This window comes from Saccostrea echinata, unplaced genomic scaffold (assembly GCF_033153115.1).
Source record: "Saccostrea echinata isolate AGI-Se365-2 ecotype Australia unplaced genomic scaffold, CSIRO_AGI_Sech_v1 ptg000054l, whole genome shotgun sequence".
Lineage (NCBI taxonomy): Eukaryota > Metazoa > Mollusca > Bivalvia > Ostreida > Ostreidae > Saccostrea > Saccostrea echinata.
The window spans coordinates 37,813,991-37,840,893 of NW_026889803.1; the positions used below are offsets into that span (position 1 = coordinate 37,813,991).

Consider the following 26,903-nt stretch of genomic DNA (forward strand, 5'->3'; position numbering starts at 1 on the left):
CTTGTTTCATCAACTTGTTTGTCAATAGCTTGCCTCGTTTTAGAAATTGTTCATACGTAGAGCATGCTCTTGCGTATGGAATCAACTGGGAGACAAAAACCCATATGCAGGTGTTAAGGGTATATTGCTACATAAGTAAGGGATGTTGACGATTGAAAAATTTAAGTCATCACGTTTATCATAAAGCTTTGTTGTTAGGTTACCATTAAAGTCTTTTTCTAGTAAAATATCCAAATATGAAACAGATGTATCAGACTATGTGGTCTGTACTATACTTATTAGCCTTAGAAGTACTTGCACCTGTTGTTGAGTTGGGCTTGAAAACCGAGACATCAATTCTTGAGAGTATCAAAAGATTTTTTTAACGATTTTGCTATTGTGCAGGATTTTACTGCTTTGTGTGGTTTTATGAAACTCATACACAGCTGTGTCTCTTCTGCCCTGATAATTTTGGTTTTTTCCAAATATTCCATTGTACTTGTCAAGAAATGACATCTAGCTTTGAGTGTTCTTCATATTTTGTAAAATTAACAAAATTTGGACTTTGTCCCACTAACCTTGATTTTGTTTAATCTTTCGATGTAAATACTATTTCATCCTTAGTGATGTTAATGTTCTCAGTATCAAGTTTATGAATTTCAGATGACCTGCTTGCTGAAGAAAGGGCAATTAAGATGCACAATATTAATGAGATTTCCTTCAATGACAGTTCTTTATTATTTTCATTGCCTATGATAAATGAAAGCACTTTGTTAACATCCCACACTTGCATGTATCTTGGCCTTGGTGGCTTTTTATTAAAAATTCCTAAGTTGACAAAGAAGGTCATGTTTTCCTATTTTGTTTCCTTCAATTTCTACATGAAATACAGAAATTGCAGACCTGTAACTGTTAATTGTTCTATACTCATAACCTTTTGCAGCCAAAAAATCAGCTATATGTTCTACAGTGGTTCGAAATGGATCGCTTTGTTTTGATTGACACCGGCTATTCCACTGTCTCCAGCAGCTGTTGTAAGCTGGGTTCCTTGTCGCCATCCCGCAGAAAATAGCTCGGAAGTTTGCTCCGAAACTCTTGTTGCTTGTTTTTGTCTCCTGAAATCTTCCAAGCCACTACTTTTAAGCTTTGACTTTTGACTAGTAGGTGCACCTTCCCTCTGGCGACAGTAGTAGGTTTTTATGGGAGGTAACGGCACTGGGTTGTCCATTGTCAAGGTCAAAAGTGGGGGAAAGTAAGGCTGAATCTGCCATGCAGGGATTATCATGACAATTTCTTATTTCTCTTTCAGGACTTTGGATTAACACCTTGTTATTAATCAAAATGGGGGAAAACATACTAATATCCCCTTTTAATGTTCCATGGTATCGGAAATACATCTGTTCCCATGAGTATGGGTCTTGACGCCATCTCATCTAGTTTTCCAGTTGTGTCTTTAACCTGTCTGCAAAGAAGAGATCCATTTCTAGTTGCCCCCACTTCTGATTTATTTTTTTTGAATATTTCCTTGTTCAGCATTCAGTTGCTGGTATTTCTGTTCTGACGACTCTCTAAGTCTGCTTGAACATTCTGTATTCCGGGCAAATGTTCTGCAGTAATCACGAGCTTTTAGCATAGACAATGAGTCCAAATCTGTTTTGTTATTTGTAATAAAAGCTCTGATCTGAATCCCATAACTTTTTTTCAGATAAGCAAGAACTGTTGTCTGATTTTATGTGAATATGAATGTTCTTTTTGTGTTTTGTCAGTGATTGAATTGCAAACTGTACTGCCTTCAGTTCCAGTACATTGATATGCAGTTTTTTTCTCTGAGGGATTCCAAGCCCCCCCCCCCCCATCCTTAATTCTGATTGAGACATACTGCCCCCACTCTCTTTTGATGCACGAAAGGGCTGTTGGGACTGGTCTGTGCGCCTTTTCTTTATTGCATTTCTTTCGAAATCTCTCTGGCCCTCTTTCTACTCTTGCTTTTCCTGTGAAGAACCTTAAAAACCTAATCACCATAAAGAACCTCTTTTTCTTTGCTAAGATCATGCTTATTAGTCCTAAGGTGTTCTTTCGCTTTCATAATATCTTTCATAATCTTGGACAAGAAATTAATTCGGCGTTCGTACAAACAAATAGCATTTGCCTGGCCAACTAAAACAACAGTTTGTTCTATCAGTTTAAGCATGTCAAAAACTGTAAACTCAGAATTCTCCTCCTAACCCTTCCGTGCCCCATCAAATGCCTGCCAGATTTTGGTCAATGACCCCATTATCTGAGCAATTTTCTTCTGAATAAATGCCAGGTTTTTATCCTGCATTTTTAAAAATTTCATAGCATCATAATCTATGAAATCTTCCAACTTTTGGAGGAGTACAGAAAGCGTTAGCAGGCCATGGGGTAGCATCTAAAATGTTGTGTTTGATACCGTCTTCTGTCAGATGTTGATAAAAGTATTTCTGACAGAATGTAGTCATGCTGCCTTCAAGTGAAAATGAATTCTCACCTAATGTACGGTCAAATCTCTCCCCATCAGATTCTGCCTCTACAAAAATGACATCAGAATTGTCTTACAGATCTGGTTCCTGATGGTTGGAGCTATCATTATCTTCAGAGAGATTAGATCTCTCAGATTCTTGCCCCGATTCGTATGGGTCTCTGTCCGAGTCAGAGCGTATACATTGCCATCCTGGGTAAAATCCATGTTGTGAAAATGCACAACGTGCCCTAAAAAATATACACAACGTGCCAAAATAAGGAATACACAACATGCCTTTAAAAACTACTGAAGCTCTGTTTGATTGATGGTATGTTGTTTTACGTCCCGTTCGAGGATCTTTCTCTCATATAGAGACGTCACCATATACCGGTGAAGGGCTTCAAATTTAGACCTATACTCGACACTCAGGTGCCAACGCCTACCGTGACACGGGGCCTCAGTTTTTAAGGTCTCACCCGAAGGACCCGCAACTTTCAGTTGCTACCTATTTCTTATCCACTTAGGTCGATCGTCAGTCGCGGCCGTGATTCGAACACACGACCGAGCGAGTGCTCTACCGACTGAGCTACCGTGACGTTCACTGAAGCTCTGGAAGCCAAAGCAAACAAAAATTTTCGACGAAACAAGTCGATGTAATTCGATACAATCTCTAGCTGAAAAAAGGCGTCTGCTCGTACGAGAAGCCTGCGGAAGAAGTAGGTTATAATAATTTATAGATCTCGGTTCCGATCACTTTAAAGGGCTTGCGAATCGAGGTATACATCGTTAGTATACATCATTATACCTTACATCAGTTCACGACATAAAATAAGACATCGACTAAGCACAAAATCTATACTTCTAAACCTTGTGGAATTTATCATGTTCAGAATTAATTATCTTGTTTTACAGTTATAACATAATATAGATACTCTCTGATCATAAGTTGCATTTGTTCGAAGTACGAATTTCAAATATAATGTTGAAATAATGACGAAACATAACCTCGGTTATTTGGCAAAATCAGGAGCAAATGGATTAGAATTACTGGTTAGATCTTCTGTCAAATCCAAGTCTTTCTACTCAGCGGCCGATCTATTTGTGGTTGTGCTAGAATGTGCACATGGGAAAATAAGGCGTTATTTTTTGTTGTTTCGATTGAATGATTCCTTATTGATAGCATTCATCAAAGATAAGAATAAGTAATTTTAAAAATAGTTTTTTATCATTTCTTAACTATTGTTATTAATGCATTTAATTTTTTGGTCAATTTTAATCAGATATTAATTTATTATCTTACATTTTTTTTTACAAGAAGTGCTCCCCAGTATGGGAGTGTATAATGTATAAACGCAATTCGATACGATCTTGAGTTTCCAAAAAATTACAGTACTTGAAAAATTAGAGGCAAAAAATTGTTATTGAGTTTTGTTTTGAATTTGATACAGGTGCAAATGACAAACCAATAATTTTTCGATACCAGTGGCGGATCCAGGAATTTCATAACGGGGGGGGGGGGGGGGCGCACTAGTATCATTTTATCAATTTATGTACTAAACTGGACTAAACCGAAGGTAAATTCTTGTTTTAAAAAACTTCAAACGGGGGGGGGGGGGTACGCTCGGCGCGCCAGCGCTGGTTTCGTCTTTGGATACTTCACATTTATTGTGATGTCCATCATCCCGCCTGCAGAAATCATCGGAATCATCACATGAGACGTTTGCGGCCGATACAATGCTTTTAAATCTTGACTTTATTTCATAGAAATAAATTGTCTGCTTTCAATATTCAAACGAAAAATATGATTTTGTTGTCAGTTCTAGAAATTGAAAAAAATTAAGTCTACATTACGAAATCTTCAATAATGTCGTCATTGTTAAGGAAAATATCCTACATAATTCATCATCCTTTGAAAAGGACACAAGTTTTTCCACTAAATACATTTCAACTGTAATGATTTGGGCCGTATACATGTATATCGGCCTGGATAACTCAGCTGGTAGAGCCCTGACTAGTGATGCAGGGGTCCAGGGTTCAATGCCCGGTCCAGTCATACATTTTCCCCTTTCCTGTTACACAACCTTGATCAAAGGAAGTTATCAAATTTGGTTGATAACTAGTCAGATATACTTTTTAAACACGTAAAAATTTGAAAGTTTCACACACAAGTGACAACACATGCACTGGGATGGATAGGCTTTAATCAAAGATTACATAATATTCCAGTTCACCTTTTCCAAATACAAATATTGCCTACTTGATCAGACATGCATGAATATTTGAACATGTTATATAAAATATACGAGTATGTATATGAATAAGATAAAACTATTTCTGCATCTTCAAAGATATTTTTCAAGCAAGGAAATAATTGGATTAAAACCAGATTGAAAGAACTTTGAAGATACATGTATCTAAAGAATAAAAAGATTTTTTTAAATATGTTCAATTGCATATTTTTTTATGTTCACGGGATATGACACTATATACTTATGTACAAATATCATAATTACATTGAAACTATATACAGCTAAAGTATAACATGAATAGTATCTTAAGACACTTCTTATAAATTTGTTTATTGTCTTCAAGAAAACCAGAAGACAGGCATGTCATGTATTATTTCAGCAGATAATCAAAAGTATAGAAACAATGGCTCACATACTTAATAAATTAATCATTAAAATTATTATTTCATAGTATATAAAAGGGTCAAATAAAAAAAAATCGTCAAAAATAATACTGAATTTTTATTTTTTTAAAAGGGAAGAAAGATTGATGGACTTTCATACACAATCAAAACATACATAACAAAGATACATGTATACAAATCTATTTCAACATAGAGTCAAGTTTATAATAAAAACATGGAGGAAATATATGTATAATTACTTTCCTTATAGTAATAAGAATATTTTCATGTACTTGTAATACAGAAAAGTGATTCATCCTGCAACTTAACACATATGAAATCCTTTGTCAGTCCATGAAATGAGAATCTGTTTCCCTTATGAAAAATTATACATGTATTATCATAATACTACAAAACTAGTGATGTCACGAAACACTGATGTTTGCCATGATACAAGAACATGTTGTTTGATGTTTTAAACATTTGAAAACTGCATAGATAAAAACATATAACCTTGCAATTTTATTGCTTCATTCAGTTTGTGCGATAATGAAAAATAGCACAGATGTATATCTGGCAAAAAATAAAACGTATTTAAAATTACTAACAATATAAGGGTGTATATGCATGTATAAGAAAGTAAAACAAAGACAGATCTGCCTAATATCCTTTGAGCAATATTGGAATGTAGTATTAAGGCAAAATATATAGTCATCAAGATTTATAATGGCATTTATCATTTATTACATAAAAAGAATTATATGATATGGCACAAAAATATAAAAAAAAACATCACCAGTATTAAATCATCACACTACTGTATTTAACCAATGATAACATCGCTGAAACATATGTGTAAGGTTCTGAACTCCAAAAGGGAAAAGGACCTATTTCTGCATTATATCCATTAAATATCATGGGAACATTGAATCCAAAATGTGTTTTGTTGAGCTGAGTGTTGTACCATTCTGGTGACTTTACACCTTGCATAGCTATAATTGTGGCATCACTAGGAATATGGGTGTCATCTGCAATAGAGGTTCCATTCAAGTACTCTTTACGGTTCGATGGATACCACCATGGCATGGAATCCTGAGAAAAATAATCAAACTGAATATAAGGAAGACAAAACTCATCATAAAGAGCTTAAGAATTTATGTTTTGTTTTATTTTTGTTTTACCTTTAAATTTAGTGCATTATTTTTTTTTTTTTTTTTGGGGGGGGGGGTCTTTTTTCATTGCATACTGTATTACATGTACACATGTACTTCAAGTATCACCTCACACTTTCCAAGGCAGAAAAGATTAAAAATTTCTTTTGAAAAAAAAATAAAGTAAAAAAAATTGCTCATAAACGACACTTACAAAACTTTTCACTGAACCTGAGAAAAACGCATTCCAAGGACGATATTTTCCAGAGAGGGCATTTCTACATATCCACTGCACAGCTCTCTTTACCACATCAATTACTTTGGCGGGTACTCCTGAAAATTTAAACATAAAACAGTACAATATTTAAATGTGCATGATTGTTTCCTTTATGTATGGAAATGAAACGGACTTTAATTTGCACAGAAATTTTAGTACTTCCATTTCCATTTTTTCTACTGTCTGCCCAAAAAGTAGAAGTAACTTTTTAATTATGAGACTTGAAAATCATACTTAGTACAAGTTAAAAGAAAAATCATACCTTTTTCCCAGATCAGCCTTTTTCTTGCAGAATCATAAGAAGTCCATGTTGTTAATAAAGCATTGATGGCCATAGAAGTTGTAAATATTCTGTCCTCGCCTCTTTCCTGTAGTAAAAAAATTGAAACATTCGCACAATTTATCCACAATGTGATACAATATGTCAAAACAATCTGCCTTCGACTTGTATTTTTACTAACAATTGTTTTATTGAAAATTGATCTATCTCCATCACCGAGAAAGTCGTCATAAAACACTGAACCATCATCGTCAGTTTTGTAAGACATCAAAATGGAGGTTGTCATTTTACCACACAGTGCTTCTCCCAATATTTCCCGAACTCGCTTCATGACCTGCAAAGAGATTCTAAATTCTATATTGATGCTGGTTGCTGACAAATACCCTTACATTTGAAACATGACAAAAATGCTGATAAATCCTCTGTACATATATTTTATTGTATATTTTTGCATCTCCTTTGTCTTCCTTTGTTAGCTGGCAACTCAAAAAGAAATCATGGGGAAAAAAGTAACCGTGTATTTTTTTAATGAGCATAGTACAAGTATGAAGTGAAATATGACTTGCTCAAGAATATCAACAAATTAGTGAACATTTTACGAGGGTCCTTCAATAAATAATGCAACAAACAGTATATCATAGTAAATGAAGATCTATTTTAATTAACTTTTTCACAGTTGAAACGTTCAATTAAAGAGTTTCTAATCACAGAAAACCCCATGATTTTTCCTATTGTCCTCGCAAAGAAATTCACTTTTAAAGTAAGCATTGTTACTTCACTGAGCTGAAAACTGTTTAAAATGATCTCTGCCAAGAAGATGAAAATGAGAGCGAATGTGAAAACTGTGCTTCTTTACATAAATCGCCGAAGAACTCATTTTAAAGATATGAATTTTATATGTGGAAAGAATAGTCTTTAACGCTGTATAATTTTCAGATTGATTCAGAAATTCAAAAGTAAAAAAGGAGAGTTTAGATATAAAAGTCAAACTGCTCGATTGAAATTTGTAAGGACACCAACAATTATCAATGCAATGTGCAACATGATATCCGAAAATGTCAGATAAATAAGGCACATAGCTGAAAGAAACATTATTTTTCTTAAAATTGCCTAAGAGAAAAATACGCATTAATTGTGTAAACGGTCTACTTAAAAACAAATATTTTAACAAAATAGAAGATTTCTTAAATTTGCGTGATGGATGTCGAAACATGGGTGCACTTTTTATGGCCAAAAAGGAAGATCAATAATAAAATGTGGAATCAAAGAAAAAGCTATCGTTCTTATTATTGTAAAGAGAAACAAGGGCTCCAATCATGTTTTATTAGTTTTCATTTTTTTAAAGAGGTCCAGTAAAACATGTTGATACACACAGAGGAAGAACCACTAATGGTAACTTTTATGTTCAAATTGCACTAAAGAAAGATGAACAAATTTCCTGCAAAGGAAGTCCAAGTACCGCCCCCAGGGTAATTTTCTTGCACCTGGCAACGCTAGCGCTGCTGCAAATAAGCACAGAGAAATAAATGAAATTCTGAAGAAAAGAAAGTTTACAGAGCTTTGCCATCCGCCATGTTCGCTAGATCTCAGCCATTGTGAGATCTTTTAATTCTAAAAATGCATGAAAACAATCAAAGGAAGATTGTACAATACATATATTAGATACATGTATGTCATGGAATGTGATATTCATCAGTGTCTTTGGGGCATCCCTAAAGATGGGTATGCTGAGGTTTTCTGGTCATAGGTACAAAGACTTCAGACATGTGTAAAGGATAACAGGGAATGCTTTGAGGGATTGAAAATATTTAGTATATGTATTACGCACTTTTCTTCCTTATAGATGACCTATTGCATTATTTATTGAACGACCCTCGTACATTTTCCCATAATTAAAACTAACTTGTTTTAGTATTAAAAAAAGGGAAGATAACGAACAGTGATCAACCATAAATCCTGTAAAACAAAAAAATTACGAAACAAAAACGAATCTTGAGCAGGGCATAAAACACGGAGCCCTGGAATCACCAGAGTTGGGATCAGGTGTCTATGAGGAGTAAGAATCCTCTGTCGACCGTTCGCACCTGCCTTTAGCCTTCTATATAAATCCGGTAAACGGGGTTAATCCGTAGACAATTCAATTGGATGAAAAATTCAGTCAAAATGCGACCCAACGGTAGGTTGTATTTGCAAAGTAGGTCATTGTAACGACCATAGAATATGCAGAATGCTAGTTAAAACGAGCTTTTTGAAAGCCCAGTAAGTACAATTTATTTGTCTGTAGCCTATCTCTATTTAACATCGTAATGAATCAGTTGGGAGAAATAAAAATCATACATAGGTAATAGAGGTATACTACTACACAAATAGGGTAAGTTGACTACATATGTTAAAGCTGCCGTATCTGGTCATCCTATTGTCAGTTAAACATCCAAATATGACACAGATATGGCACACTCTGTGGTGTATTTCATTTAGTTTTCACTGGAATATATTTAGTCGTTATATGGTCAAAAATTTGTAGTCAAGAAATATATGTTCTATAAAGTGAAGATTTTGGAATACATTTCGAAATAAACCCAGCATTGTCACAGTTTTTCTTATTACAAATAACTAACTGTACAGATTTTGCTAAGTTCCTACAAGCTAGCGTCAATAAGGGCATTGGATAGAGAACATGTACAAAATTCTTAAAAAATGTGTTCTCCATGTAACTTGTGTGCAAATCTCCAATCAAGAAAATAATGGAACTTTGAAATGAAATATAGTGACTGAGTCAAAAGTAGATTTGAGTAGTCATGGAGGAACACCTTGTTGATTGACAGAAATCTACATGTAACTGGCACATCAACAAATCAACATATTCAATTACATATATATACAGTCCGTGGAAAACGAACCAAACTGCAACAAGAAAATCCAAGACCCCCTGCAAGATCATGACTTTGATCCTTAACAACAAAAATGAACGCAATCCCTTTTCCATGACCTTTCGCCTATTGGATATGTTAGGAATAAAATTGGACTTCGTCTGCATAACCGACTAACTGGATCAGGAGCTGCTTAGCTTGAGATTTGAAATTGCTTCAAGGAGACATCACTGTCTATCATGCATGTAATGGCAGTCACATACATTACTGACTGTATGAATCGTCTGGAGAATCTTCATTTCTTTTTAGTGTCCTCACATTGAAATTTGTATTTATGGTTAAATTCATTAATTGAATATTTTTTCCATTAGTAAACTGAAGGGAAAAAGGATCGCAGGGTAACATAATATACAATACTTATTTAACAACATGGCCAAAAATTATGAAAATTGGTCAAAGGAGCCTCTTGGTTACTGTACAGTAAAATTTCCCAACTCTGAAAGGTATGGCATCACATAGGGAAAGTGGTAAAAAGCCAAAAACACGTGCAGATTGAAAATGTCATCAAATCTCGTAATGAAACTTGATACTTTGGAGGTATACACGTCGTTTTGTTTTTCGCTATTTACAGTCACGTAACTACCACAGACTCCTCTGTAATACAGTAGGGAATCATAATCGTCATATTCACTCCAAAACTGGAGGAAACCGATTGCGCCAGTTTGGTACGCAAGCTTTTCGACTTTTATCTTGCTCGCATATTTGTGTGCTGTATGCATATTTTTTTTCAATTTATCTACCACGCGCTGTATGCATAATTTTTCAGCATATCTACCCCGCGCTCATTGTAGCCAAAGTATGTCAAGATTTCTTCGCAAACAATCGACTGTTCTCCGTACGGCCCACCTTTGTCTCCAATCCAACACATACGTATGTGGGACTAACTGGTCAGTTTGTTAAGAACCAGGCGTCGGAATACCCCGGCTACTCTCGATCATCTATGAGAAGAGCTACTTTGTTGGAAAGTTTGAATAATATCCCAGTGAGAAATAAATCCACCGATAAACTTCATGCACAGGAGATAGGCTGTGACAGATGCTGTGGGTAAATAATGAAGCGTCTTTCGACTTCACTTTCGGTGGTACCGGTAAATGAATTTCAAAAACTCTTAAATTATCGGTCAAAATCAAGTGAGATTTTGTGAATTTGTTGATTAAAGATGTGTCTTAATGTTAGCTAATAATAACATTGGAAAGTACATTCCAAAAATTACCATTAAACTACAGAATAAGTTTACCCTGCGTTTCTTTTTTCCCTTTAGTATACATCACGTCACATGTGCTACAAATTGAGGAATATTTAAGGAATCACTGTCTAATTAGTAGAGTATGCCAGGGCATCAACGATAGTTGGAAACGTGGGATAATTTGCATAATAGGCGAAGCCCGTTATGCATAAATTATCCCACGTTTCCAACTATCGTTGATGTCCCTGGCATACTCCACTAATTAGACAGTGATTCCTTATATTTCCATTGCATTGTGAAATAAAATTGTTAATTTATATTTTTAAAATGTAGACTAATAGATTTAATTACACGATGTCTTCCATGTCAATTTAATAGTCCCCGCCTAGTGACGTCAAACACAAAGACAGCTGCACGAGATTTACATGCATATTAGGCCTACTTAGCGTCAGACGCTAAGACATACGCACGAGATTTACATGCATATTAGGCCTTCTTAGTCCTTAGCTTCTGGCCTATCGCTTGGCCCGTTATGCAAATTATCCTACGTTTCCAACTATCGTTGATGCCCTGACATACTCTACTAACTAGACAATGTCTATAATTATGTACCTACCCTGATATTCTCTAGGTTTTACTTTCTACATTTATCGGATAAATGGTTGCTTCTGTTAAGTCATGTACATGTATGGATTATCACTCTTTGGTTAAAAGATAAATCGTGGGTGAATTCTGGACATAAACGTACTTCATGAAAAATAAGTACCAAAGGGTGTGTGCAAGTGATCAGTCTTTATTAATCTTATGAGGATTTGCTTTTACTAAGGCAAGTTTTTTAATATGTAACACACTGGTTTAGCTAAGAGCAAGATTGAGTGATCATCCAGGAGATTAATATGAGGACAACCCAATGATGTCAAGGGCCAAACTTCAGGAAATGCATCAGTATCTACATCACATATTTGTAAATTGAAAATTTTGCTTACAGTGTATGATTGAAATTTTGCTGTTTGTCTTATTTTAATATTTGTAAAATATACAGGCAAGATTCTGGGGGAAACTAATGTGTACACCCTTGCTTTCTTGCCTTTTTGATTCAAGAGCATCTAAGCCATTGTTATGCTCATATGAGAAATACATGTACCTATAAAATATAAATATTGTGCATCTTTGTTTAAAAGTTTGAAAAGTTTAAACTAACTTCTCTTTACTGTATCTAAAGAATTATAATACATTGTAATATATATTTAGCTTTAGTGAATTTTGTTCAACATTGGATAAAAGGAGTTCACTTTCATGTATTCCAAGAAAAAAAATGATAGCATGATTTAATTTGAACATATTTTATTATGTAATAAGACATAAATGGATTGGGCAGCAGGCTTTGCATATACATGTTTGTCCTCTATATAAAAATATGATAGTATGAAATGCCAAGTAAAATCATTTAAGGATTTTAAAATAAAATGTTGATTGTTACTTATTATTGGTACAGTGTATAACTTACAGGATGTAGGCTTTGATGTTGGGAATATTCCTGTAGTTTACTAAATGTCCTTGACACAAACCAGTAGAACTCATACTCTGAAGGGTAGTAGGTCAAGGCCAGGTCTCTCCTGTTGGATAAGTTTGTATTGATCTCATACGCAATTAATGCTGATGTGTTCAGGTAAATTTGCTGCCAAAAGGAAACAAAATTTACAATTTACTGTATAAAGCAATAATGATATATTCAGAAAAAAAATAAGGTCTGCCTTGCGGGATAAAGTTACCTTTCATGAATAAATATTGTGTAATACAATTAATGTATACAATAAACTTGGGTTTCATGTAATATTTATAGAAGTAATTTATAATGCAGTTTTATTATCATTACAAGATGATTATAATATTGCCTCAACCTTGCTTTCATGTAATTATGAATAAATGTATTGCCAAATAATTTTATAAATTAAACTGAGTGGAGATGGACACGACTTTGCACATATTGCTTCACCTTTGACCCACTTTGGACATAAAGGTAGCCACAAGCCCCAGGGCTCTTATTTTGCCTGCACTGTAATGTACTGTAAATTCATTACACATTTACAGTTGAACTTTGCTATATCAAACACAGATATTTCTAATACCATGGATATGTCATCCTCACAATGTCAGGGGTCCTGAGTCCACTCATAGCCGTAGGATCCCTGACAAACTTCATTCTGTTTTTTTTTTTTTCAAGCTTGCTTCTCTCATTGAGAAGCATCAATTAAAGAGACTTCCATAAAGTATATATGATCTCTCAAAGTTTTTCCTTGGTGCTATTGAGTTAGAGATAATAAGGTTTGACTGTACATGTTTAATATAACACTAACCTGAATATCAGGATCCTCTATAACAGACTTTGGTAGTATGCCTGTTAAAATGCCATTTGTTAAACCATAAATAGCATTAGCTGCCACGGTGATATCAACATTATTGATATTAAATGGCATGACATTTCCTTTGTAAAACCCTTTTCTAGCTTCTTCTGTATTCTGGACCTAAAAGTAAAAGGGCAGGAATAATGAGATAAATTTATAAAATATTAAAAACGTGTTTCAAGTACAAAAACTACTCTTTCAATGGCATTTGACAATGACTAAAAATCTTACCCAAGTAGGTACAAGAGCAATGGTATCACCTGCATCCCTGGCCTTTTCTAAAAAACCTCTCATGTAGAAATATGTTCTTGGGTCTATTGAGTCAACTTTGCTGTCATTTGACATGGGCCTTAGGGACAAAAAAAATAATAGGAAAAATCAGATTATACCCATGATTAAGCTACAGGTAATTTTATTTCATGTGATTATTTTTCATTTTTTAAATACATTATATTTTAACAGGATTTCATCGTATTCAAAGTTAACTATTTGTCATTATAAACGTAAATAGGCTAAAATATTAGTTATCAAATATTTACAGCAATAAAAAGAAAGATGTACTTAAAAATTTAATAACTCTGTTTCTCATAATATACATGAAGAGTGGAGTCTCATTTATCTGGATGCCAATAATCCACACACTTTGCCTTCCAAACAAAAATTGTGGAGAACAATTTATATTATTATATACCAAGTGTGTTTCAGGAATCCGGAATCTTCATTAATCTGAACAATTTGCTTGGGAACACAAGCGTTCAGCATGTGACTGTACATGTATAGTCAAATGACAAAGCTGATTTATCAAAATGATATTTGCTTAATACTAATTAAATTAATCTGTGTTTATTGTCAAATAAAGAGTACAGTCTACATGGTCCTTCAGCAGAGGATGTTTTACAGAGATTATCAATTCATCAACCGAATTACACAGTAACCCATATTCTGTTAATTTGCAATAACATAACATAAATTGCCATACTCTCTTTTCTTAAAAAAAAAAAAAATTTAAATTTACATGTTATAAAAATTTACCTGTAAGCATACTTCTTAAGCGCAGTTAAAACTGATGTTAAATTTGAATTTCTTTTCATCCATGTCTTGAAGCTCTGAGGAAAAGACTTGGACATTTCTTTCAAAAGTGATCCCATGCCAATGTTCACAAAGGTGTCATCAAAATCAGGAGGAATATGAAAGGCTTTTATATAGGTATCCCTGAAACAAAGTAATGTTATGTACATCTAGTTTGTGGTTCAAAGAGACATCACACACTTTACAAAGAACTCATACACTGTAACAGTTATAGGAAAGCAATTGTGGAAAGTAAAATTGTAGTGTATGATGATTAAAAGAAAGTTTTTCAAATAAAGAGTTACTTAAAGAGATTTTAAGGTACAACGTCAAGCATGATAAAAAAAAAAATTGCAATCATACTTCTCTTGCAACAACTGTTTGATATTCTTTATCATTTCAGCATCAGCTAAATGCAGTTTTTGTAGAAAGTTAAGAATCACAGACCATGGAATGTCATCAAACAGGGCAAAGAGTTGCAACAAATTCTCTGGTGTACTTTGCCATGTGTCCACACTTTCATTAAGTGCTTGGGGCCAAAATGTTTGAACAGATGTGTTGAATTTATCATTTTTATCAACAAATTTCTCCATGGCTTTCACTGCATTCAAAATCAACTCCTCATCAATGCAAGTTCTATTATTTCCTAACTGATGTACTTCAAGAAGAGCAGTTGTAATCCAAGCAGTGGCAAAGTTATTATTGTCAAATATTTCAAATCCTTCACGGAGCATAAACTCACTAAATGATCCATGAAAATAGAGTTTGACGTGGCTTTCAAACAGTCCTTTCTCCTTGTGCCAGGAAAATGGAGGAAGGCTTTTTGTTGTTTTCTGAATCTGTGAATTCCTAACTTTTTCCAACAGCTTCTTAACAATCATGGAAGTATCCATACAATGTAATAAATGGATTGAGATGAAAATGAGAAAGCATATGTACTGGACATTTACTTTCATGTTCATTGATCTAACTGGCATGATTCTGAGTTGTCCTCCTAAGATACTTAGTCTGAATGCATGTAAACTATACCAATTTTAGGTGGCTTCTCATCACACTTGAAGTTGATCAGCCTTTGCATGAATAATCAAAATATAAGATAGTACTGGCATCCATTGGATCTTTGTATCTAAAACAAACAGTTTAGTTCAACTTTAAATCTAACCAAAAACAAACAAGTATTACCTAAACACACTGGGAACACTTGCCAAAATGGGATATAATTGCTTGCATGGGTTTTAATATCCCATCTGGGATCAGAGACATGGGTTGTTAATTGTTATTAGTTATCAATGTAGGCATATAGTTTTTAATCTTTAAAAAGCATACACCTGTATATATTAAATAAAATGATCATTAACTTTAGATCAAAAATGAATCTAATTAAGACTAAGAATAAAGTGATAAGTCACATACTTTAGGATATAAACCTGTTAAAGGCAGAGTTGCGAATGTCTCTGATGGAATATATTAAAATTACAGTGCAAAACTTTAAAACAAAAATATTTAGCTTAAAATGTAAATTTGCATAAAAAGAACATTGAACAGACAAAATGTCGGAACGCTTACCTCGCTTAACTAGTATAAGCAGGTTCCTTCAAGCTAAGGCAAAATAACAAAACGAAAAAAACTTTTCATCTCGCAATAATGATTGAAGTTATGGAATACCACTACTTAAATCTATATGGATTAACAATTCACTAATCATGTTTTTGTTTTTTATCTCAGCTGATTTACTAACATCGGAAATTATTTAAGATGCGTAGTTCCAGAATCCTCACGCAGGATATTTTTTTCCGGAGAATTACGAAGCGTTTTTTTTCTGTCCTTCTGATAGCTAAAGATGTGTGACGGATTTTCGAGATACTTTAGGGCATAGTGTGAAGTTCAGATACTAAGACTGATGTCGTTGAACAGTGTGGAAAGGGAAAACAACTCTTTAAGGGGACAACCATTTGAATCTGAAAAAAAGGGGGGGGGGGTAATATTACTATAGTCAACTATAGTTTACTAGTATCAAAGTTATAACTTTATAAAATCAAAGTTTTCAAAGTTATCACTATAGTCTTATAGTGATCACTGTGGTAAATTAAAATGCCAAAGTTATCACTATAGTTAACTAAAGTTTCCATTGTGTCAAAGCTATCACTATAGTTTACTATAGTATTATTTTGCTTGGGGAGGGGGGGGGGGGAGGGTGTTAATAGCACCAGGCAGGGGCAAATTATTTATTTTCTTGAGTTGAAGACAGATAATTTATTTTCTTACGGAAGCGTATTAGTACCACGAATTTTTTTTTTTTTTTTTTGAAGTTGGTACATGTAATTCCAACTTAAAACTTGGAATGACCAACTTTAAAGTTGGAATGACCAACTTTTAAGTTGGAAAAGCCAAGATTAAAGTTAGAATTACCAACTTTAAAGTTGGAATTACCAACTTCCCGCCCTGAGAATTAAATGGTCGTCCCCTACTCCTTTGTTATGTCAAAAAGTTATAAGTTTGTCTTGATGGTGCATTTTTTTTTCGTAAAATATTCCAGAAGTCAAAAATTTATCCAAGGACAACTCCTTCAGTATGTCTTTCAAATATGCTCTAATAATTAATTTGCAACTGAAATGACATACTTGTATTTGCTTTTGACAATTTTTGTAAGTCGTTAAGATGTCACTGTCATATTACAGCTCTAGAAACTTATATAAGCTTTATCATTACCAAGAAAAAAAAAGAATTGATATAACATTAAAAAACACTTTGTGGTTCCACCTTCGGGGAGCTTCGGGGAGTAAAAAATTAAATATCATGAGGTTATAAACCAGTTTTGGGGGATGGATTAATTGTTCTCTGTTGTAGCCGTATTCTTTAGCCGGTGCCAAGTTAACCCAGACTCTTCGTATCCTCCACTTGTCTCTCGGTCTTGACTTCTATTTTTACTAATGACCTATCAATGCTCTTTGTAATATCATTTTTAATTATATTCAAGATTGGTTAAAGCAAGAAGCCAATTAATATATTATATTTACAATGTAAAAAAATCACACCACAAACTTTCTTTGTGGCATTCTAGTAAATTTGAAAGTCATTTGTAAAGTCTTTAAAATAATAAGAATTAAACACAGATTATTGTGTTCCGACTGACGATTTGTAATATTGATCCACAAGTGGTACGTTTCACATCGGAATGTGTTCTGATTGAAACAATAGAAAAAAGAGCTGACAATGATTCCATAGCTGTCAAGTCGAGAAGGACCGAGGAGCTGTAGTAATTACAACCGCCACTCATCCCCAACACTACTAGGCAACTTTAACAAAGAATCTCAAATAATTGCAACGAGAAGAAGGCAGACCACAGAGATTCATTTGGATTTTTTTTTGCTTTGTATCCACTGCCAGAATCTGAAATGAATAGTAAAGATAGCAATTTTCCTCAGACTTCTATCATGTTGAAGAATATTTATCTGTGGAACTTGATTTACGAGCCTTTCAGAGCGTCTTAACCTTTTATCAATTCATTTCTACGAATACATAGCACAAATCTTGAATATAATCAGAATAAAAGACGATGAAAATAAAGGACACGTTGCACTGGCCCCTAGAGATTGATTTTTTAGTAAGTTAGAGAAACAACAGAACCTGTATACTTCTATACTTGAAATCTTTGACCAATTATATTTTTTCTACCTTCAAGTTTGAGTCGTGCAACAAATGAAGAATTTCAAACGACTTTTCGGTATTTATTGAAGTGGGTGTTCTCAAAATGTTTATTCCAGACTTGTATCACTTGTACGTGCGGCCAATTTCATTGCTGAAAATTGCACTGGAAATCTAAAAGAAAAGAAGATACATGTCCAGTTGTGGAACAATGTCTTTTATACATGTTTGAAAATAAATATTTAGTTCTGGCCTTTATCAAAGACAAAACCCTGCAAATGCGACAAATGAAAGTTTGCAATGCAGCCAGTGCCAAACGTGAAGCCTCTCTCCGTGGTCATAGTTCAGTAGGTAGTGTCAAAGTTAAAGTGAAGGATAAAAAAATCCAGAGAAATAATTGGGGAAAAATGTTCATTTTTCGATTTCAATGAATGTATTTCTCTTCGATCTCAACTGCATGCAGACTGGATTTTTTTTACAGTTTGAAACGACCTCAATTAAGAGTCATGTATGACTTAAATTTTTGATAATTACAAAATTCAGAAAACAAAAATAATCTCTAAAAGATAACAATATATATGTATAGATGTTTGTTTTCTACGGCTATTAATATGTTCATTTCCAAACGTTTTGGATCCAAAGGTGATAATCTTTGCGATGAAATAGGCGATAAAAGCTGTGAGGTCAAGTATGGTCAGTTTGCTTGTAACTTATAAGAGAAGCATCAATTGTATACGAAAATTTTAATAATTAGGAAAATCCAATCAGCATCTGTTAACAGTTACATTTTATAAACAAACCGAATATTTTTTAGAATTTTACGAGAGGACCTCTTGCTCTACAAATTAAATAAGTTCACCTTGTATAAATATTTACATCAAAAATTATTTCGTTTGTGTGTAAGTCTGTTTTTTAAATACTCGATGCTGAGCAATGTTTACTCAATGCTTCACCAAAGAACGCAGGCAAGGGAAATGGCTTTGACATCTTTGGGAATCCAGGCGACTCGCAAACACAGAATAATGGCGGATGTTTTGGAACACGAAACCAATCTGCGGGTAAATCAATTGGAAATGATTATCATACGCTAGCCATCTGTGCAAAGAAGGTGGCGAAAACTCCAGGAAGTGTTCTGCTTACTGTCTGTGTTGGGAGATTATATACTGTCGGGGTTTAGGTAACATAATACACGCTTCTATGAAATTATCATCATTTGAACTTGCGCTGTTTAAATGAAATTTATGAGGCTTTTGATGGGGTGTTACATGCTGACTTTTTCATAAAACAAGAATTTTCCTCATATTCGATATATAGACAATGATTTTATTGCGGGGAAAAGGTAAATGTTTTTTAAAAAACTCTTTAAATTAGAAATACGCCGATAATATTTCAAAAAATATATTTCTTTAAAAAACGCGACCCACGAGCCTTGATAAGACAATTACTATAATAGTCAAATATATATTCCTTTCAGATAAAGTGAAAACGATAAAATAAACTTTCCCTCCTCCAATATAGTGGTTTATGAGTCAGCTGTCCAGAATAAAATGTGATATATGATACATGTGCTGCGCATCAAATATGTTTTCTAACTCAGGGATTACTCTTAAGTCAAGAGGTAAGGGCTATCTTCTTTATTTTCATTTAATTAAAACATTTACTATTTTAATTAGCATTTTGCAATTAAACTTTTAACAATTCGTTTAAAAATGAAATTTTACCTGAAAGTCGCAGTCTTAATTGGGTCATAGTAGAAGCTTGAAATTGTAGTTATGATCATTTTTCGAATATGGTATCTTTAAACTGCATTTCGAATCTGCAAAGAAATGATTTAAATGTATCGTTATAACTTTTTGTTAGGAGTTATAAAAGTTTTCCTTTTGCATAGAAAAAATTTGAAGTCTTATATTCTATTTTTGATAAATCAATTTTGAGTGAATGAAAGTTCTATCTAGTTTTTCCATTCAGAAAGATAAAATGTCTTTTGTTTTACACAAGTCGATAGTACCCTATCAATTACATCTATCATGATCGAAAAATAATGATGTATTCGTTCAGGATATTTTAATTTCGTTTGAATTAGACTGTTTTGATTGCTAAAATTAAATATAAAATTTGAATCTGTTTCATCGCTAATTTCAGGTGCTATGTGATATACTGTTCAATTAAATATGATATTAAAGAATCATTTTTGGAGTGCAACATTTAAGACCTTTAAACACCTGTAATATTTCACCTTTATTTTACCTTTACCCACATAAATAAAGGTTATCCAATAAGGTTATCCACCGATTATGGAGATGAACTCTGTTAAAAATGTATTTAAATACTATGACGAATGTAATGACTGTTCATTGTTATGGAACTGTTAGTGATTTAATATGGGGAAAAACAAATGCACAGATTTTGCGCTTTCTTTCAGTGTTAAGTGTTTGCAAAATAGTTCCTGAATTTGTGCCGTACAGGATTCGAACACTTACTGATTAATATAATATTATATGAAACTGTTCGACTTTGTAACAGACTTTTATAGAGATCCCCACTTTCTTTTCTTTTTTTTTTTTTAGGAACTTCTTTCAATGTCTTAAAATTAAAAAGAAATGTTAAAATATACACAATGCAATTCTGTAAAAGCAAAAACATTTTTTTTTTTAGATATATTTAATAAAGAAACCAATACGACAATCTAAACTATTAAATGACAATTTTATTACAGAAGTTAATGGGTGTTAAAAAAAACATCGTTTCGTTTTGTTTTAACTTCAGTGATGTGGAATTTGCTCGATTAGTTTTACATTTATCTTATCTAATTAGAAGTAGAAAAAAGTGTTACAAAACCTACATTTTATGCCAGACTGTACTTTTAGAAAGCATATTGAAATGTATAAGAGCCCAGTTTTTGCTTCTGTTATACGTGGCCATTGGCTCTCATGGTAGTGATGCGCGTGTATCTAACTGATAACAGGGCTTTGCTTTGGTACATGAGTATATTAGCTATCTTTTGTGGTTAGTGGTTTAATATGCTTTCTGCCTTTAAGCATTTGATTCGGAATACACTTCCGCCAGAGTTACTGAGTTTACCTGTAGCTGTTTTCATCCATCTCGTACGTCGTCTATTAGAACTTTTAAACAAATTCAGCTTCTTTCTCAAGAATGGCTGAACCAGTTTCAACCAATTTTGTTATATACGAGGAGCATTAAAAATGAAAAAATGTGCAATCCTGCATCATTTTTAAGAAAATAAAGATCAAAACATTAGTTTTATTGATGTATGCCTTAAAAGGTCGCAATGCTCCCCCCCCCCTCTACGCATGAAACAGTCTGGAGCCATACCCACTCATTAAAAACGTTTCTATACCACTTGACACTTAATTCGAGTAGTATATTAAGTTAGTTTGTCATTGTTTTGGAATTTCTATTTTAATACTTTCACAAGATCCGCAACAGCGAAGCGCCCATATACTTTCCATAACGTTACAAAATTTTGCTGATAATTCTTTTCCTCGCAGGCCGACCATCGTTTGACAGAGGGTGTCTACCTTTAAAAAACCGACTATGTCAATTATACTAAAGTATACCACTCACTTTCGACATATTTGTTTTGGAGTATTCCCGAGTTTAGAACAAAATTATACCGTTATTGCTGCTCTATTTTATGTCCAGCGACGTCAATTTTTTGCCTTCTTTCAGTAAGGACTACATGCCCTCTTGATCGATGTAACAATGCTTAATTTTAAATTTTATTTCATATAAGCGTCATTTTACTTAGATTAAATATAGCCATTATAAATTGTGGTGTTTCTTGACCCTATATTTTGCAGTTTTAAAATTTATATAGTTTTAAAATATGACATATATGAATTTTGATTCAAATTTACTCAAATTGTTAAACATATGTTTGCCAAATTGAGTTATTATACAATTTTAAGTAAAATTTTTAAAAAAGTCTACGTATCCTTGAAATGACCCCCTATATAGTATCCATGGGAAAAGGGGTACAAAAATGTTAATTTCAGGCCTGGGCTTGAAGTTCGGACGGACCAAAACCAATAAAATTAAAGCAATATTCAACAATTTTCTTCACTATTGGACATCTTACAGGCAAACTGTTTGTATGATTATAATAAGCTTTTTAACAAAATTGTGAAAGGATATGAGTAAACAGCAGCTATCCCTCTACAGTTTTTCAGTATATGTCCCGGGTCCAGCGATCAGAACCTGGGCCAAGGGTTTGGATAAGTTGTTCAAATATTGAAATTTATTACATAGTGACTCTTATCTCCTGAAATTAGAGAAGACAAGCTGCATGGAATATTATAATTTTTAAAGAGTCCTCATGAAGCTGTAATATTTTTGTGACAGTTCCAGTTCCGTTGGTCAGAGTCTTAGAAACTCATGATACACGTGCGACTGTTAGGGTCTAAGGACTTCTTGTAATCTTTTTTTTCAAAGCTCTCCAATAGCACTTACTCATGAATAAGGTCTTTTTATCTGTAATACAAGGTCCTTTAGATATCTGTGTGATCAAAGTCCAAAATCATAGATTTGAATTCGTTTGAAAGATTTGCAAAGAGACATCTATGGCATGTCAAATGTTGCAATATTCGATCTTTTCCATTTGTATTGTATAATTTTCTATTTGTATTGTATAATTTTCCATTTGTATTGTAAAAGTTTCCATTTGTATTCTATAATTTTTCATTTGTATTCTATAATTTTTCATTTGTATTCTATAATTTTTCATTTGCATTGTAAAATTTTTATTTGTATTCTATATTTTTCATTTGTATTCAATAATTCTTCATGTGTATTGTATAATTTTTTATTTGTATTGTATATTTTTTTATTTGTATTGTATAATTTTTATTTGTATTGTATAATTTTCAATTTGTATTCTTTAATTTTTCATTTGTATTGTATAATTTTTATTTGTATTGTATAATTCTCCATTTGTATTGTATAATTTTCCATTTGTATTGTATAATTTCTCATTTGTATTGTAAAATTATAGAATACAAATGAAAATTTATACAATACAAATGGAAAATTATACAATACAAATGGAAAATTATAGAATACAAATAGAAATTATACAATACAAATGAAAAATTATACAACATAAATGAAAAATTATTGAATACAAATGGGAAGTTATACAATGCAAATAAAAATTATACAATACAAATGAAAAAATATACAATACAAATGAAATATTATAGAATACAAATAAAAATTTTACAATACAAATGAAAAATTATAGAATACAAATGGAAAATTATAGAATACAAATAAACATTATACAATACAAATGGAAAATTATAGAATATAAATGGAGAATTATAGAATATAAATGGAAAATTATACAATACAAATGGAAAAGATCGAATATTGCAACGTTTGACATGCCATAGACATCAACGATGACGATGATGATGGTGATAAAAAGAATAACATTATGTTTATATTAGGTAACCCGAGTTCTTCTGTGATTTTTTACTATCACTGACTGTCCGTCGTCCGTTAAGTTTTGAACTTTCTCAACTACTCCTCTCAAACTTCTCAACTACTCCTCTCAAACTTCAAGACCAATTTCAACCAAATTTAGTGTAGAGATAAAAGGCTATAAAATGTCTGATTTTTATGCGTCCTACGATCATCAGGGACCTTGGGGCTGGGGAAAAATGACAAATAAGTATGTAATCATAAAGAAAATATTTTTTCATCTAGGAGATACCGAGTTACTACAACCAAAGGTATCTCAACGAACATTGCGAATGAAATACTTGACCCCTGCCCAAGTGTTTCAAGCTCCATGGCGGGGCTACATGTGATATATTATTATGATATTACATCTTATGTTTAAGAATTTTCTTCTTTACTGTAGCAACCATCTGGGAGACAAACTGAGTGCAGAGCAATAACAAATAGGGTATAATCTCAATATAAACTGTAAAATTCTTTACTCCTACCTTAGTGAGGGGGATTAAGGCTACGGGAGGGGGTATTCTGTTTATAGGGAAAATTGCAATTCACCTACACACATTTTCGCCTTTACTAGCAAGCATTTAGAAGACAAACTGGGACAAAACATTAAAAGCTTAAGGGATCTCAACATATATGTATAACCCCTTAGTTCTTTCCTTAGAATAGGGATTTTCTGTAGTATGCAGTGAAAATGCATTTCATCGTCCAAAATCTTCTGTACAAGCACGCATCTACGAGACAAAGCAATAACATTTTTTTTGTGCCTCAGAGTAAATTTAAAAATTTTATTTGCCACATAAAAATGCTGAAGCCGTTCAGGTCCCAAAGCGAAGATATATGTATATGTATTATACAGTGAAAACTAAAGATGGGCGAACAAGGCGAGCGAAATGTCTATAGTACGACAAACATGAAGTTGAAAAATTAAATCTCAATTATAAAAAAATTTTCTTTGATATTTCATCTAATATTAAGGTATACTTTATGTAAAATCTCCTCAATTTGCAAAAATCTTACAAAGATTGAAATTATTTGCCCATGAAATTGCATACACACACAAAAGAGGACAAAACGGATCATTTTCTCATACTATAACACCGTTTATCGATATGAGTGGGTCTTCGCTCCATTCTTCTGAATGATTTTCCTCAAAGTCTGCCAAAAAACCCACCTTTTTTTGGTTAACAAAAACATGGAGCAAAGACCCACTATACCTTAAAAATACACCTTTAAGACACAAAATTCGCATCTTTCCGAGAAATTCTTGAAGTCCATTTAGTCAAGGGTCATATTACAAAAATTGATTAAAATGCCACTATTCATCAGGAGCTGCGTAGCGTACTGGTTAGCATGTTAGTCTCGAAGGAAAATGATACCCAGGATTTTTAGTGCTCGTTTCGAACCTCACGAATACCACGTTATTTTTTAATAACAGACTAATTTTTGCCAAGAAAATCTTCATAAGAAAATTGTTGTTTATCATAATTTCATAAATTTCAATAATGAGAACTTTACTCTAAATGCTAAATTCACAGATTGAATATGATTTTTATATATCTGAAGCTATAAGCATTCAGTACGCCTTGTTCACCCATCTGCTTTGTCTTTTTTTTATTTTGCTAACAACCATTTGAGTGACAAACAAGCAAAGGTCTCTCAACCTAACTTTTGAATTTCATGACCCCTCCCAATGGGTTTCGGGTCCCAAAATTAGCCGAAAGGTATGCATTGTATACATTTTGGGCTCGATAGTAATTACATGTAATGGGAATTTCAATTATCTCTTAATTGCATGACATGTTTTTTGTTTGTTTGTTTGTTTAACAACAAACAAACAAAACATGTCATGCAATTAAGAGATGATTAAAAATGTTTTTGTTACTATCAATACTCAAGAATTATTTTTAAAATGTTTTATTGCTAAATCAATCCATTTAAATAATCACAATAATTATCTATTTTGGATTGAAATACGCTAATATAATGAGATCGTTAAACTACAAGGAAAAAATGACGAGTCAAAGCTATACGTCAAATTCATCAATGTTTTAAAATCTTAGTGAAAATGCATTTCATCTTCAAAATTTAATTCTTTACCAGCAAGCACTGGGTTAAGGAAGGAGAGGGATAGAGAAGGATTAATGAGACATTTGATTGGTTTAATTCATGTACTCAAAATATTCTGCAGGCCCGTAGGAAGCAATTTCAGTTTGGGGGGGGGGGGCACAGCCATACATTTTCAGTTGAGGGGGCAGTATCAACTATCAAAAATTTCTTGACAAGCAAAAAAAAAAAAAAAAAGTCATCAGACGTATTTATTGAGGGGGCACAGGCATATAGTAGCAATTTTTTTATAGTTATCTATATATCGGCAAAATTATTGGGGGGGGCACGGCCCCCCGTGCCCCCCCCCCCCCGGTTCCTACGGCCATGTTCTGAAGGTACATTTGATAACAGATGCTGAAGTAAGATAATAGATACTGCAGTTACTCAGGTGATCGTTAAGGCCCTTGGGCCTCTTGTTAACTATGAATTCTGCAATCAACACGAAACTCTCATTTTCCCATTCTTACGACAAAAAAAAATGTTTTGTTTGTGAACAAAATGCTCAGAAGTCATTGTCCGGAATGATGTGTTCTATGGAAGACTTAATAGGATTAAATATACATGCCATCTATTCAAGTGTTCTTCAAGAATAAAAGGCTTTTTTTTTTAAAGCCAATAAACACAATTTACTGTAATGATGAAATATGAAAATAACGAACAGAAATCATGCTCAAAAGTTCAAATAAACAATAAAATTCGAAAGCAGATCACGGACCCCATTAATTTCCACCACACGATCTCTTAGAGTTTTCAGTAAAAATAAGGCATTTCTTATTCTTTCTTATTCTAAAAAACAGAAACAAAAACAAAAAACAAAACATATAACATGAAGTACATGCAACTACTGGTTATTTGTAGAACATTCTATGACACTTCAGTTCTTTTATAAATGTAAATTACTCGCAGGTCTAGTTGCTAACAAATCTAAGAACAAATTTTCTTATATCATTAGTCATCAATACGTCATATTACATTTCTTTAAGCCGTTATATCTGTCGAGACACCAGTAATCACCACTCTGCACATAACACTGGCGATTTGTCTTTATTGTTAAAGATAACAATGATCTGATTTTTACAACTGCTTCTAAAAAGTGGTAATTTTCACAGGCTTTCCAGTCACATTATTAGATAAACCTCATCATTATACAAAGAATTAGATTTCTTAGATTTAATTTTCGTCTTTGTGACGTGCTGGATAGCTTCATGAGCCTTGTGAGACTAGGATATTGATTCTCGTCCGTCAACATAGTTATAAAGGGGCATTAAGAGATAGGAA

The 26,903-nt window shown here is 33.1% G+C and overlaps 2 protein-coding genes and 1 pseudogene across 2 annotated transcripts in view; 1 reads left to right on the plus strand and 2 right to left on the minus strand.

The window, feature by feature from the left end:
* Positions 1 to 943: 943 nt before the first annotated feature.
* On the minus strand, positions 944 to 2,641 carry LOC133204854 (uncharacterized; annotated as a pseudogene).
* A 2,231-nt stretch (positions 2,642 to 4,872) lies between these two features.
* Positions 4,873 to 16,079, minus strand: LOC133206058 (uncharacterized). Its single transcript, XM_061341965.1, has 10 exons — positions 15,957 to 16,079; positions 14,754 to 15,516; positions 14,355 to 14,534; positions 13,554 to 13,671; positions 13,275 to 13,442; positions 12,425 to 12,595; positions 6,983 to 7,135; positions 6,784 to 6,889; positions 6,459 to 6,577; positions 4,873 to 6,185 (listed from the first exon to the last, which is right to left on the minus strand). The coding sequence occupies exons 2-10, from the start codon at positions 15,365 to 15,367 to the stop codon at positions 5,895 to 5,897; spliced, it is 1,920 nt and encodes a 639-aa protein (XP_061197949.1). The 5' UTR covers positions 15,368 to 15,516; positions 15,957 to 16,079; the 3' UTR covers positions 4,873 to 5,894.
* Positions 16,080 to 19,566: 3,487 nt separating this feature from the next.
* Positions 19,567 to 26,903, plus strand: part of LOC133172460 (neprilysin-like) — a 32,912-nt gene continuing 25,575 nt past the window's right edge. The window contains exon 1 of the mRNA XM_061307347.1: positions 19,567 to 19,653. The gene's annotated coding sequence lies outside the window, so the exon portion shown is untranslated. The remainder of the gene's footprint in view (positions 19,654 to 26,903) is intronic.